Genomic DNA, 16,872 nt, shown 5'->3' with positions numbered 1-16,872 from the left:
CACCACTCTTGCTGTATGTGGTTGGGCTCCATCCTCCATAGACATGAAACCGGCGACAGCTTGTTGTTGGAACGTCTAAAATCTTTTCAATGTTCGTTTCAATGCGCTGACCTGTCGAAGTGCCACCACGAAGAATAAAGAGTTCGGTTCGGCCATGGATTGTTATGCCTCACCATACGATAAAGGAACCACCTCCAAATGGTGATGATGGCAGCAAACAGCAACGGACGCTCATTTCCTCGCCGCCAAACTTTCACACGCCCATAAAAACTTAACTGTGATCAGTTCATTCAGTTATCCCTTAATTCTTTTAAGGTGTGCATTTTCTTATTCTAGGCATAAAACATCGGTTTATACATAATAACGTTGAAAAACATGCGCAAGAAAGTTAGAAAACCATAAAGTTTTTGAATATTTTGAAAATTAGAAGTTTAGAAACTAAACATTGCCTAATTTATTTATGGAGTAGTATAAGTAATAGTAATTATGCTCTGTTTAAATTTTCAAACGATTAATTTTCTTTATTCGAATTAATAAAAATTACTATTAAGAATATCAAACCTGCACATTTCCTCCAGTTCTTGCAGGGATTTTGTAAACCTGAGGTTGCGCAGTTCCGACGGGTAGGCGCACGCGTACAGGGCATCATCAGAACAGTCTGCACGGTTTTCTTCCATCTCATCATGTTGGCATTGCGCTCCTGTAAAATAAAATAAATTTATATTCATTTAATTCGAAGACTCATATAACAAATAATATTGCTGTAAAAATGTGATTGAGTTTTTAATACGAATTGAATGGAAATAGGCCAATATTGTAATACAAAAATCTTCTTTATCATGCCAGGTTTCGAACTTTATCGATCATCTTCAGGGCTCAATGTGTTTCTTTTCTGTGTAGATGTGTCATTATTGGGTGTCGTGTTGTAATACAAAGATTTTTTTCCTTACGCTAAAATAAACATTCAGTATGATTTGGCGATTAAAATGAGAGGAGACGTCGTGGTAAATTACTTATAGAAGGACAGGTTGAAAAGAACTACAAATACATAGAAATGATAAATAGTGGAGTGAGTGTGGTGTTCAATCCTTTTTTAAAAAGATAGTTCCTACTCACAGTAAGTTGTTTTGCAATGATCCGGATTTCGAGCCTTTTAGCTCATCATCAGGTTGAAGGACTTCTACAAGCACGTCTCTCGACATGAATTGCCAAAGTGAACCCGCTGATACCTCCGCCAACGCGACGTTCCTATTAGCAGCTGATTTTTTTAATGGCGCTCAATTTGAACGTGCGAAACGCGGAAATTTTAGCACAAATAAATATTATACTAGTAAATACTTAATATTATTAAATTACTATAAAAATAATAACAATTAAAATAAATTAGTTTAATTATTTGGATGTTTTATATTATTCGTGTACATATTTAGGGAGGTAGATCAAAATCTGTTATATTATTAATGCATTTATCACCATGTTCAATTTTACATTTTTTAATTTCAAATTTCTCAAACAAATCTAGTTCTTTCCCTTTGTTGAAACTATGTAACACTCTTGTATTTAGATTTGAATTGAAATTATGTTTTGTTTCTTTTAGATGGTCCTTAAATTCAGAAAATTTGCTCGATTTAGGCAAGTGTTCTTTTACTACAAATACAAGTGGAAGAAAGAGGGAAATTCAAGAGACAACAAAATACAAGGTAACAAAATTTATTTCTTCGTTTTTGGGTGTTTTCTTAACATTGCTCATAAGATTGTTTCGTTATGATTGTCCTACAAAATTAAAAAATAATGTTTCAATATGATGGGGGTTTTGGAGAAAAACATACCGAAATTTAAAAAATACAGCTTTTCAGGAGAAACGGCTTTCTGATCGAGCATGAACTTATCTCAGGTGAACAACCAAAATCTATTTGGTCTATTACAACCAATTTTTTTAGTTTATTTATTTGTTTTATTTTATTTATTTATTTATTTTTTTAATGGATGGATACTAGGTAGTAGGGTTTGTGCTCCCCAGGCACAAATTCGTGGCTAAAGGGTTTTTTAAATAGTGATTCCTGCCATTTTTCAAATGTCGTGTAATCGGATTGGATTCTCGACGACAAATGAATTGGCCACGGATAGCTTTAGTGAAGTATACTTCATTTTAAATCATTAAATTCACCAATTTCGTGGTCCGCTTAATCAATTAATATTATTACAATTAATTAAGGTTTTTAGTTGAGATAAAAAATAGCAAAAATGAGGGAAAATTCAAAAGGTGGGGTTGAGATCGGAAGTTAGTGTCCGAGTGGATCGAGGTCACGATAACTCAAGTGGTAGAGCAGCGGCGTATCTAGCCGAAGGTCGTGTGTTCGAATCCCGCTCGAGCCATTGACTTTTTTTATCTCAACTAAAAACCTTAATTAATTGTAATATATTAATTGGTCAAGCGGACGACGAAATTAGTGAATTTAAAGATCCAAACGTTGGCACGACAAAGAAAATGTTTTTCGGAAACCTACATCACACCAGGCCGCATTTCATGATTTCCGAATAATCCTTTTTTGATATGCTTATCAAAATCCAGATTCATAAAGGAAAAACAGTCATCTCGGGTTGTAACAGGAGAGGTCGGTGGAATTTAAATGCTGAATTTAATGGCACGAATTTGCATTAAGAATTTGATGTATGACATTTGAGCGAACAAATAGCACACAATCTGGCATTTACGTGCCAATGTGGCCATTCTTTTAGCGTGTCCAGTCGCAAATGTCTTAATCATTTCCCGACGATGCGTGACAGATCGGCCGATGCCGGGTTGGACGGAGAGGTCCTATTCCTTCTACGTTTCATAGTCCTTCCGCATACAAACTCGCCCCTTAAGAACTGTGTGAAACGACACCTGAAAGAGATTACACGGAGTTTAATACAAACTCTTCCCAGGCCTGTTTCAGATTAAATAGAAACTCTTTTATTCTGCCTTACTATTCTATTGCGACTGCTTTACTATTCCATTCTGTTTAGAGCACCCAAGGATGTGAGGGCCTTAACTCGATCTTTCCTTTAAGGGGAAAAACCATGAAATAATGTCGTATACTTTCATTGACAGTGTAAAAAACATCACATCAATTAGGGCAAATCGTTTGTGAAAAGACTTTTCACACCAGATTACATTTACAATCGTCAAGCTGATCGAACTTCTCCGCTGTAGTGACAATGTTTCATGGCAAGGTTGGAGGGTAATTTTTTAAATATCTACACCTAGAATCATATCGAAGAAGCCCCGTCGAATTCTGCCTTAAAAAGGCAATCATTTCCCATTTTCGCCAGCCTTTTACGTTCGTGTCGGCCCACACTCTCAGCGAGGAAGTAATTTGAAATTCTAACAAACAAACTTCTCCCCACACAATACTTATTATCACCTATTTATTCCAGCCGTATCACATATTTTGCATGTGAATCCTGTATAATAAGACCATACCGGCTGGGAAAGGATGACGTTCCTCTCGTCCAGAGCCCCTTTCGCTGTCTTGCGAGCCCTTCAGGATTTTTAAAGGAAAAGTTAGGGTGATTCATATAAACACTTTTTCACTCTTTATTGGCATATGTAATGCAAAACTTCGAAATTATTTCAGCTTTCAACATTCATCTTTCAAAAGAGAAAAGGAGTAGAGATGAGAGCATTGTACCAAAACAATTTCCCAAGGGATTTGAACCGTAATAACACGAGAGAATTTTTAAACCAGTGGTCATCATGAAAACGTCGATTGTACAGTGGGGTAGAAAGGGATTTAAGAACTCCTCATGGACAAAAGGGATGTTTATGTCTCGTTGTGGATGGTGGGCCCATTTTCATAAAAGGGTTTATTTTATGTCTGAATCTTGGACAGTAGGACGTTGTATTCTTAGGACATTGGGGCGTTTGACCGAACGTTGAAAATTTGTTCGAGGATTGTAGTTTATTTGTTTATTTTGAGTACCAATTTTATAGTATCATATGCGCGAGTTCTACCTCAGATAAATACGATTCCGATGCGAATATATTTATTAAATTCACTAATTTCGTGGTCTGCTTGACCAATTAATATCTTACAATTAATTAAGGTTTTTAGTTGAGATAAAAAAGTCAATGGCACGTGCGGGATTCGAACCCACGATCTTCGGCTTGATACGCCGCTGCTCTACCACTTGAGCTATNAGAGCAGCGGCGTATCTAGCCGAAGATCGTGGGTTCGAATCCCGCTCGTGCCATTGACTTTTTTATCTCAACTAAAAACCTTAATTAATTGTGATATATTTATTAAAGATAAACGGCATTCAATTTAGTCAGGAGGATGAGAAAAAGGGAACCAATTAAAACTAAAAAAAGGAACTTCAAAAAGATGTAATAATGGCCATGAACACTATCCGAGGTATAATTGTGAAAAAATTCCAGACTGTAATAGCAGTTGGTAGTAAGGATTCCAATCAACTAGAAAGCCAAATAGGGCAGACATTTATTTAAAAAAAAAATAGTAGTTGAAATACCCATAGTGTTCTGCGTAAAAGAGATAAGAAGTGGGAACAGAAAGCAAATAGTGTTATATATTATTAAAGCATTAGCCTCCCCTGAGGTAAGATCAGCTACGGGACTGTGCGACTGCCCTGGGAGAAGTAGGAATACGGACAAAAACATGTATGTGTCTCATGGTTCTACATTTGCACATTCATTCGCACTATTCCTGAGTGCTCGATATTCCTCGAGGTAATTGGGGATAGGTCCCTCCATTCACGCTAATAAATTACATTCCTTCTACTCCAGAATACTCCACATTCCTCCGGGTAATTGGGGATAAGCCCCTAAATTCACGCTAATAAATTACTTTCATACTACCCCAGAATACTATTACTACTACAGTATTCTACCAGATCCTTCCTTTTTGGCCGTTTTTGCGAAATAAAAGAAGAAACGGCAAGGCACTAACTCACAGAGTGTGATAGGCATGCTAGGTCCAGATTTGAAATCTTTGAAGGAGCGGACATCACCAAATCACTCCCCGAGATGAAATGGTCCAAAACCTTGGGGTTTGTGAACCAGTCCAAGAGATTTATGCAGACACGTGAGCCGACCAAGTCCCGACCTTTTCGGATTGGGGTACGAGTCTACCCAGTCAATTAACCCCTCNATATACACGCATATGCCCCAGAATACTCCATATTGCTCGGGGTAATTGAGGAGCCATCCCTCCATCCATCCATTTCAATAAATAACACATATTACAATACATGAAGGTGCGAAGATTTATAATATGATACAATATAAAAACATTTATGGATCTGACATACTTGATCAGAGATTCGTGCCTATTTCCGTGCCCCAAGGCCGCACCATGATCATTCGGGATATCGTATTCGTTTCTTTGCAGTTTTAGTTTTTTCCGGTGTTATTACGCTCCACGTTGATAGGTTCTCCACACAACGGGCACCTACTTGGGGTCACCTCCATTAGAAGGTGAAATGAAATAATAATTCACAGCCATTACAGTTCGTGGTCCGATCGACCAATTAACATTTTTCAATTAATTAATATTTTTATGAGAAGTATTGGTCGAGATAAAAAAAGTCAGTGTCACGAGGGGGATTCGAACCCACGACCTTCGGTTAACACGCCGCTGCTCTACCACTTGAGCTAACTTCCCATCTCAACCTCACCGCTGGAATTTTCCCTCCTTTTGGCCATTTTTCAGATTCCGGGTGATCTATTTGATTGAGAGGTGAGATTGAGATGGGAAGTTGGTGTCCGAGCGGATCGAAGTCTCGATAGCTCAAGTGGTAGAGCAGCGGCGTATTTAGCCGAAGATCCTGGGTTCGAATCCCGCTTGTGACACTGATTTTTTTATCTCGACCAATAACTTTCATAAAAATATTAATTAATTGAATAATTCACAGCGTTAAGAAAGACGAAAAGCATCTACAAATTCAGTGCCGGAAACCCTAGATGTGAACTCAAGGCGAACGAATAGATCGTGACAAATGGCAAAAATTGGGGTTGTTAAGAGGTAATAATCGGCTTAAAATTGCATTGACAACACTAAAAATAAACCTTAAAAAAATTACTTCTCCGCTACCCGATGCTACCCGACGCAAATCCAAACTCCGATTTTCCATAAGGTTGCATTACCCCGTGCACATCTACCCGATGCTATGCCACGCTAACTACCCGACGCTCTGCGATCCCCACTGTCCAGATTTTCGTCGGGTCGCATCGAGTACAGTCGAAGACAAAAGAACCGGACACTTATATTTTTATTCAATCTACATGTATTATTGTCGTTATATTAATTACAACATACTTATTTTAATAAAAACAAAATTAACCGAGATCAAAAATTCATTAGTTTTCATTAAAAAAATTAATATTAATGGTTTGGTAGAAAATTAATCAAAACACCGGAATAGGATTTTTTGATATAATGAATTTAACTAACAATTTATTGGCGTAATATACTAAAATTGGAACAATTTATTACACGGTTTTGCTCATAAAATTTAATTAACAATTTATTTCATAGTTTTGCTCGTAAATTACACCATTTTGTAATGTCGGGTAGTATCAGAACACGACACTCATATTTTTTGTAGTTTATTTCAAACTAAGTACATGTAATTTTGTCGTTATATTAATTACAACATGTTATTTTAATGTAAACCAAATTAAACGAGATCAAAAATGCATAAGTTTTTATAAACATTGTTTAATTATGATGGTTAGGAGTAACTTTATTTAAAACAATTAAGTGCTCAAAATAGTGCATTAAGAACAAAAGATGCGTTGCGATTGTGATAGTGATTACTGTGATAAACGCTGTGGACTGTACGCGACGTGTGCTTGCTTCGGATAGATGTGCACACCCCACCAAAACGTGGCAAGGCGTCGGGTAGCATCGGGTAGCGTCGCATGGCGTAGCATCGGGTAAGTGTGTTCCTGGCTTAAGTATGTTCAGTGATATCGAAACATATATAGCTACAAAATGAGTATCAATATCCCACTAATACATGTAATTCAAAATGTCTAATAAAGGAAATTATGGTCTTTATAATGCAGTTACCAAGAGTTGATTCGACTTATTTAGCCAGTCAGACAATAAAAATGGTAAACATTCTTACAAGTGAATAATAGGCAGTCATTGTGCTCGTTTTATCAAGGGACATTCATCAGGTGTCCGATACCACAAAATCATAACCGAAGGGCGGACGCTTTCGATCCACGTCCGGACCAATTGCTTAAAAAGCCCCCCCCCCCCACAAACAATGTACCTATTGTGAACTTTTACAATCATCATTTTATCGTAAGTCGAACTGATTGCCGATCTATTTTCGAGAGATTGTGAATAATAGAACTATTGTCACGCTGAGAGCAAATCGATACCGTCCTCTTTTAAACCCTACTATAAAAATGGAGTAAAAAGAACAAGCTGCCAAAATTTTAATTTGCAGTAAATGACATTATAACGATCTGATCTGCAGGAAACTACAACGGTTTAGAATCTCACTTAATAGAATAAACCTGGCTTCGTAAACAAAACGAAATAAGTAAATAACCATTTTTCATTTCAAATTAACCTTTTTAAGTTCAAATTACCCTTTCTATAAAGCGTATTAAGAAATAGTCTTGTATATTTAAGATTTTTGTAAATATTATATAATTGGTGGTTTAGAGGCCATATATATTTGTTCTATCAAATTAACCTTTTTTTTATTAATAAATCTTTATGTAAGGTCTTGGTTGAGATAAAAAAAGTCAGTGTCACAAGCGGGATTCGAACCCACGACCCGCGGCTAAATACGCCGCTACTCTACCACTTGAGATGGGAGTGGGTGTCCGAGTGGATCGAAGTCTCGATAGCTCAAGTGGTAGAGCAGCGGCGTATCAAGCCGAAGGTCGTGGGTTCGAATCCCACTCGTCACACTGACTTTTTTATCTCAACCAATGCCTAATATAAAGATTAATTAATTCAAAAACTCTCGTGCCATTAACTTTTTTTCGTCTAAACTAAAAACCTTAATTAATTGCCTTAATTGAAAAACGTTATTCGGTCAATCGAACCACGAATTCTAATGAAGTTAAATTATCCCTTTACTTAACGCTAAAAAGGGTTAATTGGAAATTAAAAAGAGGCCATTTGAATTTACAAAAAGTTCAAATCAAAGTGAAAAAGGGTTAATTTTAAGTTAAAAAAGAGTTAATTTCACATTTAAGAAGTTAATTGGTTTTGAAAATGGTTAATTTTTAGTTAATTAAGGTTTTTCGTTGAGAAAAAAGTCAATGTCACGAGCGGTATTCGAACCCACCATCTTCGGCTAGATACGCCGCTGCTTTACCTCTTGAGCTATCGTGACCTCGATCCACTCGGACACTAACTTCCCATCTCAACCCCACCTTTTGAATTTTCCCTCCTTTTTGCCATTTTTTATNGATGTAGGTTTCAGAAAAACATTTTCTTTATCGAGCCAACGTTTCGATCTTTATTGAGATCATCTTCAGGGCCTGGGATTTACAAACATTGTTTATATATTACAATTACATTTTGGATGCGGAAAAGTGAATTTATACAATGCAAAATATATTTTTTTATATATTCAATCAAAGTATTTCTATTAAGTAGTTTTACTTTTCTGCGTATTTTCACACCACCTCGTAAGATTTTGTACTTCTTTGAACAAATGGTTAATTAGAATCTTGAAAAAGCAAATTTAACGTTAAAAAGAGTTCATTTATAATTAAAAAATGTTCATTTTAAATTTAAAAAGGTTAACTGTTGTTGAAATGAAAGCGATCCAAAAAGAAAAGTTAATTTGTCGGGAAAAAGCCATAAATGAAAATTGAAGACATAAAATAAAATGTTCACGTTTTTGTATATTTCATCCACTTTTCTCATTTTTAATGACATACAATCCATACCATCATACGCTAAAAGAGGATAAATTTTGCTTTCATACAACGTTAAATTTAGGTAAAATCAGAGGAGATATGAATTTTTAAATGGTAGACGCGACAGAGGAGACAAAAATAGCTCTTAAGGGAGAATATCTCCCAGAGCATATTAAAAAGTTTTTTCTATCAAAAACAATAAACCATCACTGACAAAAAATTTATTTTTCGACCTTCTGCTTTTTAATTGCTTACGAGTCGTTACGATATGTAAATGTTTTCCCACTAATATTATTATACAATTTGTAAACCTTGATATGGCCAATATTTGAGACAGAAATTTTCTCCCTTGGAGTAGAGTCTACTCGATTATAAAAGGGGTTTTAGTGGTCTCGCTCAACCGTTGAGCCTGAAAAAAACGCGCTCTCCCCTGAAACGTTTTGTTTAATAAACGGCATAAAATGAAAAGATATTTCCTACCGGACAGGAAATCCCTTCATTTCAAAACGTGATTTTACTTCATCGTTTTTCCTCCCAACTCAACGGAGAATCGGACTTATTTCCGTCATACTGGCAATTTCCTTTTCCTCAACCAGCCACAACCTCAAACTTGAGCCAACCCCTTATTTAGATTTAAAAGAAAATCTCGCCAAATGAGCGAAATTGTGTACATACATGTTGAAATGATGTAAAACAAGAATCGCCGACTTTTTTTTTTCAATTGCTCTTGAAATTATAAATGATAATAAGACCCAAATAACCTATGGGTAATTGGTGGACAGACAGTGGCCTATGGTGGACTAAAGCTCAAAACAAACAAAACCTTCCCAAATATTAAGCAGCAAACAAAGATTGGCAATTAAAACTTTCCCCACAATTGCACTAGAAACTCTGCTAAACCTACTTCCGTTGGAACCATTTATACAAGGAGAACTTGGAAAGACATTAAGGACTCCAGAAACAATCAAATTGGACGGAAACTAAACACTTCGGGCGCACAACCATAATTAATAAAATCAGATACCCATTCTTAGATATAGGGACTGACTAAATGATCCCGGAAACATCCGTTGAAGTCTCAACAGACTATAAAGGAGAGGAAGAAATCAGGAGAGCATCATATACAATGATATGGCGTACAGATGGCTCGAAATCAAAAAAGGAATCGGATCTGGTGTTTTTTGTACGAGCCCAAACATGAGCAATCAAACTCATTAAGCCGGGAACACACTTGCCCGATGCGACGCTACTCGATACTACACGACGCCTTGTCACGTTTTGGTAGAGTGAGCACATCTATGCGACGTCAAGCACACGTCGCGTACAGTCCACAGCGTTTATCACAGAAGTAATAAGATTGATATTTTGGGAGAGGATTGTCGTGTCATATGTGAAGGTTAAGGCGTCGGAATGGAACGAGAGATCAGCTATAAAGAAGGAGTAAAGCAAGGGAGCAAGTGTGCTTCCCAGAGGGACGCCGGCTAAAATGGGAAAAATACAAGAGCTTTGTTTACTTGGAAGTATCGGTTTGTATTTAAGGATTTGAGGGTAAAGCCGGGAACACACTTATCCGATGCAATTCTACGCGACGCTACCCGACGCCTTGCCACGTTTTGGTAGGGTGAGCACACCTATGCGACGATAAGCGCACGCCACGTACAGTCACACAGCGTGTATCACAAATCACTATCACAATCGCAACGGCTCTTTTATTAAGAACACTTAATGCACTATTTTGAGCAAAACCTGGTAATAGATTGTTAGTTAAATTTTATGAACACAACCTTGTAATAAATTGTTAGTTAAATTTAATTGTTTTAAAAAAGTTATTGCGGTGTTTTGATAAATTTTCTGCCTATCCATCATAATTAAATAATTTGTATAAAAACTCATGAATTTTGGATCTCGTTTTATTTGATTTACATTAAAATAGGAATGTTGTAATTAATATAATGACAAAATTACATATACATAGTTTGAAATAAACTATAAATAATATGAGTGTCTGGTCTCGACGAAAATAGTGTAATTTTATTAGCGAAACCATGTAACAAAATTGTTAGTTAAATTTTATGAAGAAAACCATGTAATAAATTGTCAGTTAAATTTTGTGAAGAAAACCATGTAATAAATTGTCAGTTAAATTTTATGAAGAAAATCATGTAATAAATTGTCAGTTAAATTTTATGAAGAAAACCATGTAATAAATTGTCAGTTAAATTTTATGAAGAAAACCATGTAATAAATTGTCAGTTAAATTTTATGAAGAAAACCATGTAATAAATTGTTAGTTAAATTCATTATATCAAAAAATCGTATTCCGGTGTTTTGATTAATTTTCTACCAAACCATTAAAATTAATTTTTTGAATAAAAACTAATTAATTTTTGATCACGGTTAATTTGGTTTATTTTAAAATAAGTATGTTGTAATTAATATAACGACAATAATACATGTAGTTTGAATAAAAGTATGAGTGTCCGGTTCTTTTGTTTTCGACTGTACTCGATGCTACCCGACGAAAATCTGGACGGTGGAGGTCGCAGTGGCAGAGCGTAGAGTAGGGTAGCGTTGCCTAGCATCGGGCAGATGTTCACGGGGGTAATACAATCGTATGGAAAAATGGACTTTGGATTTGTGTCGGGTAGCGTCGCATGGCGTTGCATCGGTGTGTTCCCGGCTTTGGGAAGTAAACTTCGGTCTTTCAAGCAAGAATACATTACATCTGTGCTTGTATGTTGGAAATCGTAAAAGACGTTGCCCTGGCGAAATCAGACAAACAGCGAAGTGCCCTAGCATGTAAAACTATCACATCAATTAGTAGTAAATGAATATAAGCAAAATCTCCAAAACCTGGGGAAAAGCAACACGCACAACAACCGACACACCGTCCAGAGGTGGATCTCCAAGACGAGGAGTTAAGGCCCTGAACATGTGCTTGGAATAACAAAAACAAATATAGAATCTTCCAGCATAGAATGGATCCAGAAGAAACAAAATAAAAAGTGAATCAACTCAAGCTAGACACAGAAAACCTATGCTAAAACAAGCTTGACAAAGTCACTGCTGCAATTGGAGAGGGCGCCAGACTCAGAGGAGTGATGAGATTATAGGTCACTGGCATCTGATAAAACATCTACATAACATGAATTCAATGATGACCCCATTTATTATTCAATGGGAAGGAAGAAACAGCCGGACATATATTCGAACGCGAAGCAACCGCTTAATGGAGACATAACTTGGCATAAAAAACCCAGGGAATGAAATTACAGAAACGACAGTCAATGACCTAGTACTTCTCAGGAGAAGGATCGAGTCGATTGCACTGAACTAACGACTAGGAAAGTACAATAAGCCAAAGGCGGCGGTGCTTAGGGAACAAAACCCCACTTCCTAGTATCCATTTTCATCATCATCAATTATAAATGATTTAATTTGCATAACAGCTATTAAAGAATTTTGGAATAATGACGGCCGCAAGTACAGAACTAAATTGGACTACTTATTTGTAGCTTTATCGTCTCAAATCATCCAATTCTGCCCCCTCTCGCAGGTTTTAAAGTCAGGCTTATTTTCCCCATCTTGTCAGTTCAATCATTGAATCATGGGCATTTAAAACGTGGAAAAAGCTCAAATTTCTAGGGTCTTGTTCCTAATTGAAAAACCACAAACGGAAATGTCCTTTTCAAATATGATTTAGGCCATTAAAGAACAAACGTCAAGTGTCGTGTAGAGTTCAACTCGACTCGATTTGTTATCTTTAACAGAAAATCTTTCTACGTTTAGCACTTTAGTTTAAATATTTTGTATACCGTTTTTGTTATTCTGCTAAAATCCAATTCTTACAGAGAAAACACAATCTGCAATTATTGAAATCCTAGAAAATATATTTCATTTTATAGAAATCACATCTTTACATATTCTAATAAAGACTGTAATACTCTATTCACGCTTTTATTGTCCTATATTAAAAAAATCCCCCATATAGCAGATTATGAATCAAAGACAATATCTAAAAACGCATACAATACTTTGAAAACCTCCCATAGAATATAATTTTTTCGACAATAATTTCTATCGCTGTCCCAGACCTATCAGCCTTCTGCCAGTAATGTCTAAATACTTTTTAAACGTTCAATTCCATTCCTAATCTTTTTTTCTCATCAATCTGTGTACGTCCAACAGAAGAATTGGAACGGACCCATATTCTAGGATGTAGGGGTTCATGTTCCCCATGTACCGCTGCCTTCTGACATACATTATACATTCCTTCTTCCTTATCTAGTCTTCTTAAAAGGTCATTGACTGTCGTTCCAGCAATTTTATTTCCTGAGTTTTCTGTGTATCCCAGGTTATGTCTCCATTGAGCAATTGCTTTGCATTCGAAAATGATATGGGCTGCTATTTCTTCCTCCTCATTGCATAACCTACAGATGGGCTCGTTATTGAATATGCCCATTTGTAGATGATTTCTCAGATGCCAGTGACCGGTTAAAGCGGGGAACACACTTACTCGATGCAACGCTATGCGACGCTACCCGATGCTACCCGACACAAATCCAAAATCCAACCCTTCCATAAGAATGTATTACCCCCGTGCACATCTGCCCGATGCAACGCAACGCTACCCAACTGTACGCTACGCGATCCCCACTGTCCGAATTTTCGTCGGGTAGGATCGAGTACAGTCCAAGACAAAGAACCGGACACTCATATTTGTATTTCAAACTATATATATTATTGTCGTTATATTAATTATAACATACTTATTTTAATGTAAACCAAATTAACCGAGATCAAAAATTCATTAGTTTTTATTTAAAAAATTAATTTTAATGGTTTGGTAGAAAATTAATCAAAACACAGGAATACGATTTTTTGATATAATGAATTTAACTAACAATTTATTACATGGTTTTCTTCATAAAATTTAACTAACAATTTATTACATGGTTTTCTTCATAAAATTTAACTAACAATTTATTACATGGTTTTCTTCATAAAATTTAACTAACAATTTATTACATGGTTTTCGTCCATACCCACTATACCCTCATATTTCTAGGCGATCGAACCAACTAAAAATCCATGGTGCACTCTTATCCCTTCAATTTCTATCTGAAGTTGCTGCACCCCTTTCACCTCTAGCGCTTTTCCTGTTACCCCAGTCGCAGTGACGTTCGTCGGCTGCAAGGGTTCTCCTCTCACTGGATGCGTTAATATGGAGACTTCGGCTCCTGTGTCCACTAGTAGCCGAATCTATTTACTTCCAATTTTTGCTTCGACTACTATCCCTCCTCCCTGTCTGGCCTGCACATTGGTGATCTCATGGTGCCGGCCCCCTACTGCATTCTGGGTCCCGGGTGGGGGGCGACACTCGGAACCTCGACGTTTGGGGACGTGGAAGATACTTCACGCACACGGGTATTAGCGTGGCCTCTCGGGCCGCCAAACCGCTTCTTGCATTGATACGCTCGATGTCCAATTTCTCCGCAGGCATAGCACGGTCCAAATGTTCGTTGATAGGTCCCTTTTCGCCTCCCTTGCTAACCGCGATTCCGTTGACCTCGAGAACCACCCGGAGCACCTGCCGAAGGAGAGAATTTCTTATCCACATTATTCACCGTGGGGCAGAACTTGGCAAAATGTCCACGTCCCCTGCAGTTGTAGCAAACACCCTTGCTGCCTCCACCCCAAATAGCTGACTTTCCCTTTCCGGCTTCCTTGCCTTATCTGCTTGTATTAGGGTAGGGGGACAGTAGGTAATTTTTGTACATACTAATGTTTTAACAGCTGCTTGGCTATCAGATCTTATGAGGATTTTTGCCAGTGTACCCTCTTTTCAGATTTCTAAGGCACAAGCATTGATGGCACATATTTGGGCTTGAACGATCGAAGTGTACTTCCTAATTTGAGTTTGATTGCTCATGTTTTGGGCTTGTACAAAAAACACCAGATCCCGGTTACTTTATTTATTTCTGAGCCGTCTGTATACCATATCATTTTATCTGATTTCCTCCTGAATTCCTCTTCTCCTTATAATCTGTGTAAACACTTTATAGGATGTTTTAAAGAATGTTTCCGGGATCATGTAGATGAACCCATTTATAATAATGTGTCTGTCTAATTTCTTTTTGTGCCCGAAGTGTTCAGTTCCGGTCCAGTTTGATTGTTTATGCAGTCTAAATGAGCTTTTCCTTGTTTGTCCTTGTATAAATGTTTCCAATGGAGTTAGAGTTTCTTGTGCAATTGAGGGGGTGGTTTTCATTGTTCCTAAGATACATCGGCTTGCTAGTCTTTGTTTGCTGCCTGATGTTTGGGCAGCTTGTTTTTGATGAACTTGATCCACCAGATTAGAGATCCGTAAGTTACTTTGGGTGTTATTACTAAAGTAACACTTAAGTAAGACGATTTCTTAAGTCCTTTATATGCTTTTATTTTTCTATTAACAATTATGGTTTTTTTTATCGATCAGATTTACAAGAATTTTTTAAAATGTTAAATCAGAAAATGAAAAGGTAAATTTACTCATTGATAAGGACCTTGTTCAATTTCCGAGGTCTATCATTCCATTTAAATTATTTCATTCTATTAACGACAAATTCCCGGATGAATGACCACCATTCGCGCAAACTCATCAATCGAAAGGCATGATTTTTTAAAAACACTATTTCTAAAGGTAATTAATTAAATGTTAATTAATGACCGGCTTCACGTGTTTCCTTTTTTTTCGTTTTATTATTTAAACACGGCTTGAAACCCTTTATTGTAACGGGTTTTCACAGGCAATAACTCCAAGCTAATGCCCTTAATCAATCATTCTTTACACTGAACGAATTGACTACAAAAGAAAACACATCCAGTCGAAGCATATGCGGTGAACCAAGGTATAAATAGCACTGTAATATTGATATCTATTTTAATTTTACTAAAGAATAGTGTTACCATTTCCGATCGTCTCAGATATAAATACCAATATATTATCCTAACTGATACAATTATGGGTATTACGCAGAGCAATTTACAGTACCTTGGTGAAATTGAGGTCATCACCGGACAGAGTCCAAAGTCACTACCGATGTGCTGACCCTAGGGTCTGTATCTCAGAGTTCAACTACCCCTTTATGTGGCTGAGTCAGTAGTGTCCCCCTTAAACCAGATGCCCAGGACATCGTCGCATCCCAATCAACGAGGTTAGGCTCCGACGGCCCCCCCCAATACATGCAAACTATAAAAAGCCTAAAACTCTAAAACTAACTAAATTCTATAATTCAGTCGCGCAAATAAATACATTCATACATTGCAATCATTCTTATTAGTCGGTGGAATACTGGATATTCCTTCATCGACCTACACACGGTATTAATAATCTAATTAGGGGCTATATTACACCATCGTAAATATATACAATAAAAAAATTCACGTCCTCTAAAACGCGGAATGAGGGACCCAGAAAGTCGCGACAGTGCCCGAGAACTATCCTTAATTCGACGGCATGCCTTCACATTCTCTCTAAAGAGCGAAGGCATAACGCGCTTCTATTATGTTGGCCACATCGAGCAACTTTTCTCAGCATAAGGGGCACTTATGACATTAATACGGCATGACCTACTTATAATCGGGTAAATATGATTCCTCGTTTCCTGTAGCCTATCCTGGATGGTTTGATAGGTTTAGGGTTTAGAGGATTCTAAAATCCCTAAAGGTTTCAGTAGATCAGTGAAGGTGTTTCAATTTTATCAAAATTTGTGTTAGTTTCGAAAAAAATATTTCAACCTAATTTTCTACGTCGCTCGGTCAAAAATATCGGGTTGTCCGGAAAATAATGCAGGATTTTAAGTTTTCATTAAAAAAAATCTATATAAAATATTCTGTTTACGTTTACAGGATTACTCATTTGTATGAATGTCAACACTTATTAATCCTCTTCCAAATGATATTGTTTGTTTACCTCTGTAGCATTCCGCTACTTG

General features: G+C 36.8%; 1 protein-coding gene across 2 annotated transcripts in view; it reads right to left on the bottom strand.

Annotated features, from left to right (window-relative positions):
- LOC106664143 overlaps nucleotides 1–16,872 on the bottom strand; it is a 94,270-nt gene that overhangs the window by 26,031 nt on the left and 51,367 nt on the right. For both annotated transcript variants that reach the window (XM_014389593.2, XM_014389592.2), the window contains exon 2: nucleotides 562–700. In XM_014389593.2, coding sequence (XP_014245079.1) covers nucleotides 562–677 — 116 coding nt within the window. In that variant the 5' untranslated portion in view covers nucleotides 678–700. The remainder of the gene's footprint in view (nucleotides 1–561; nucleotides 701–16,872) is intronic.

This window comes from Cimex lectularius, unplaced genomic scaffold (genome assembly GCF_000648675.2).
Source record: "Cimex lectularius strain Harlan isolate CLEC.00 unplaced genomic scaffold, Clec_2.1 scaffold82, whole genome shotgun sequence".
Classification (NCBI taxonomy): domain Eukaryota; kingdom Metazoa; phylum Arthropoda; class Insecta; order Hemiptera; family Cimicidae; genus Cimex; species Cimex lectularius.
The sequence above is the reverse complement of the archived record's forward strand: the minus strand, read 5'-3'. Positions and strand labels throughout refer to the sequence as shown.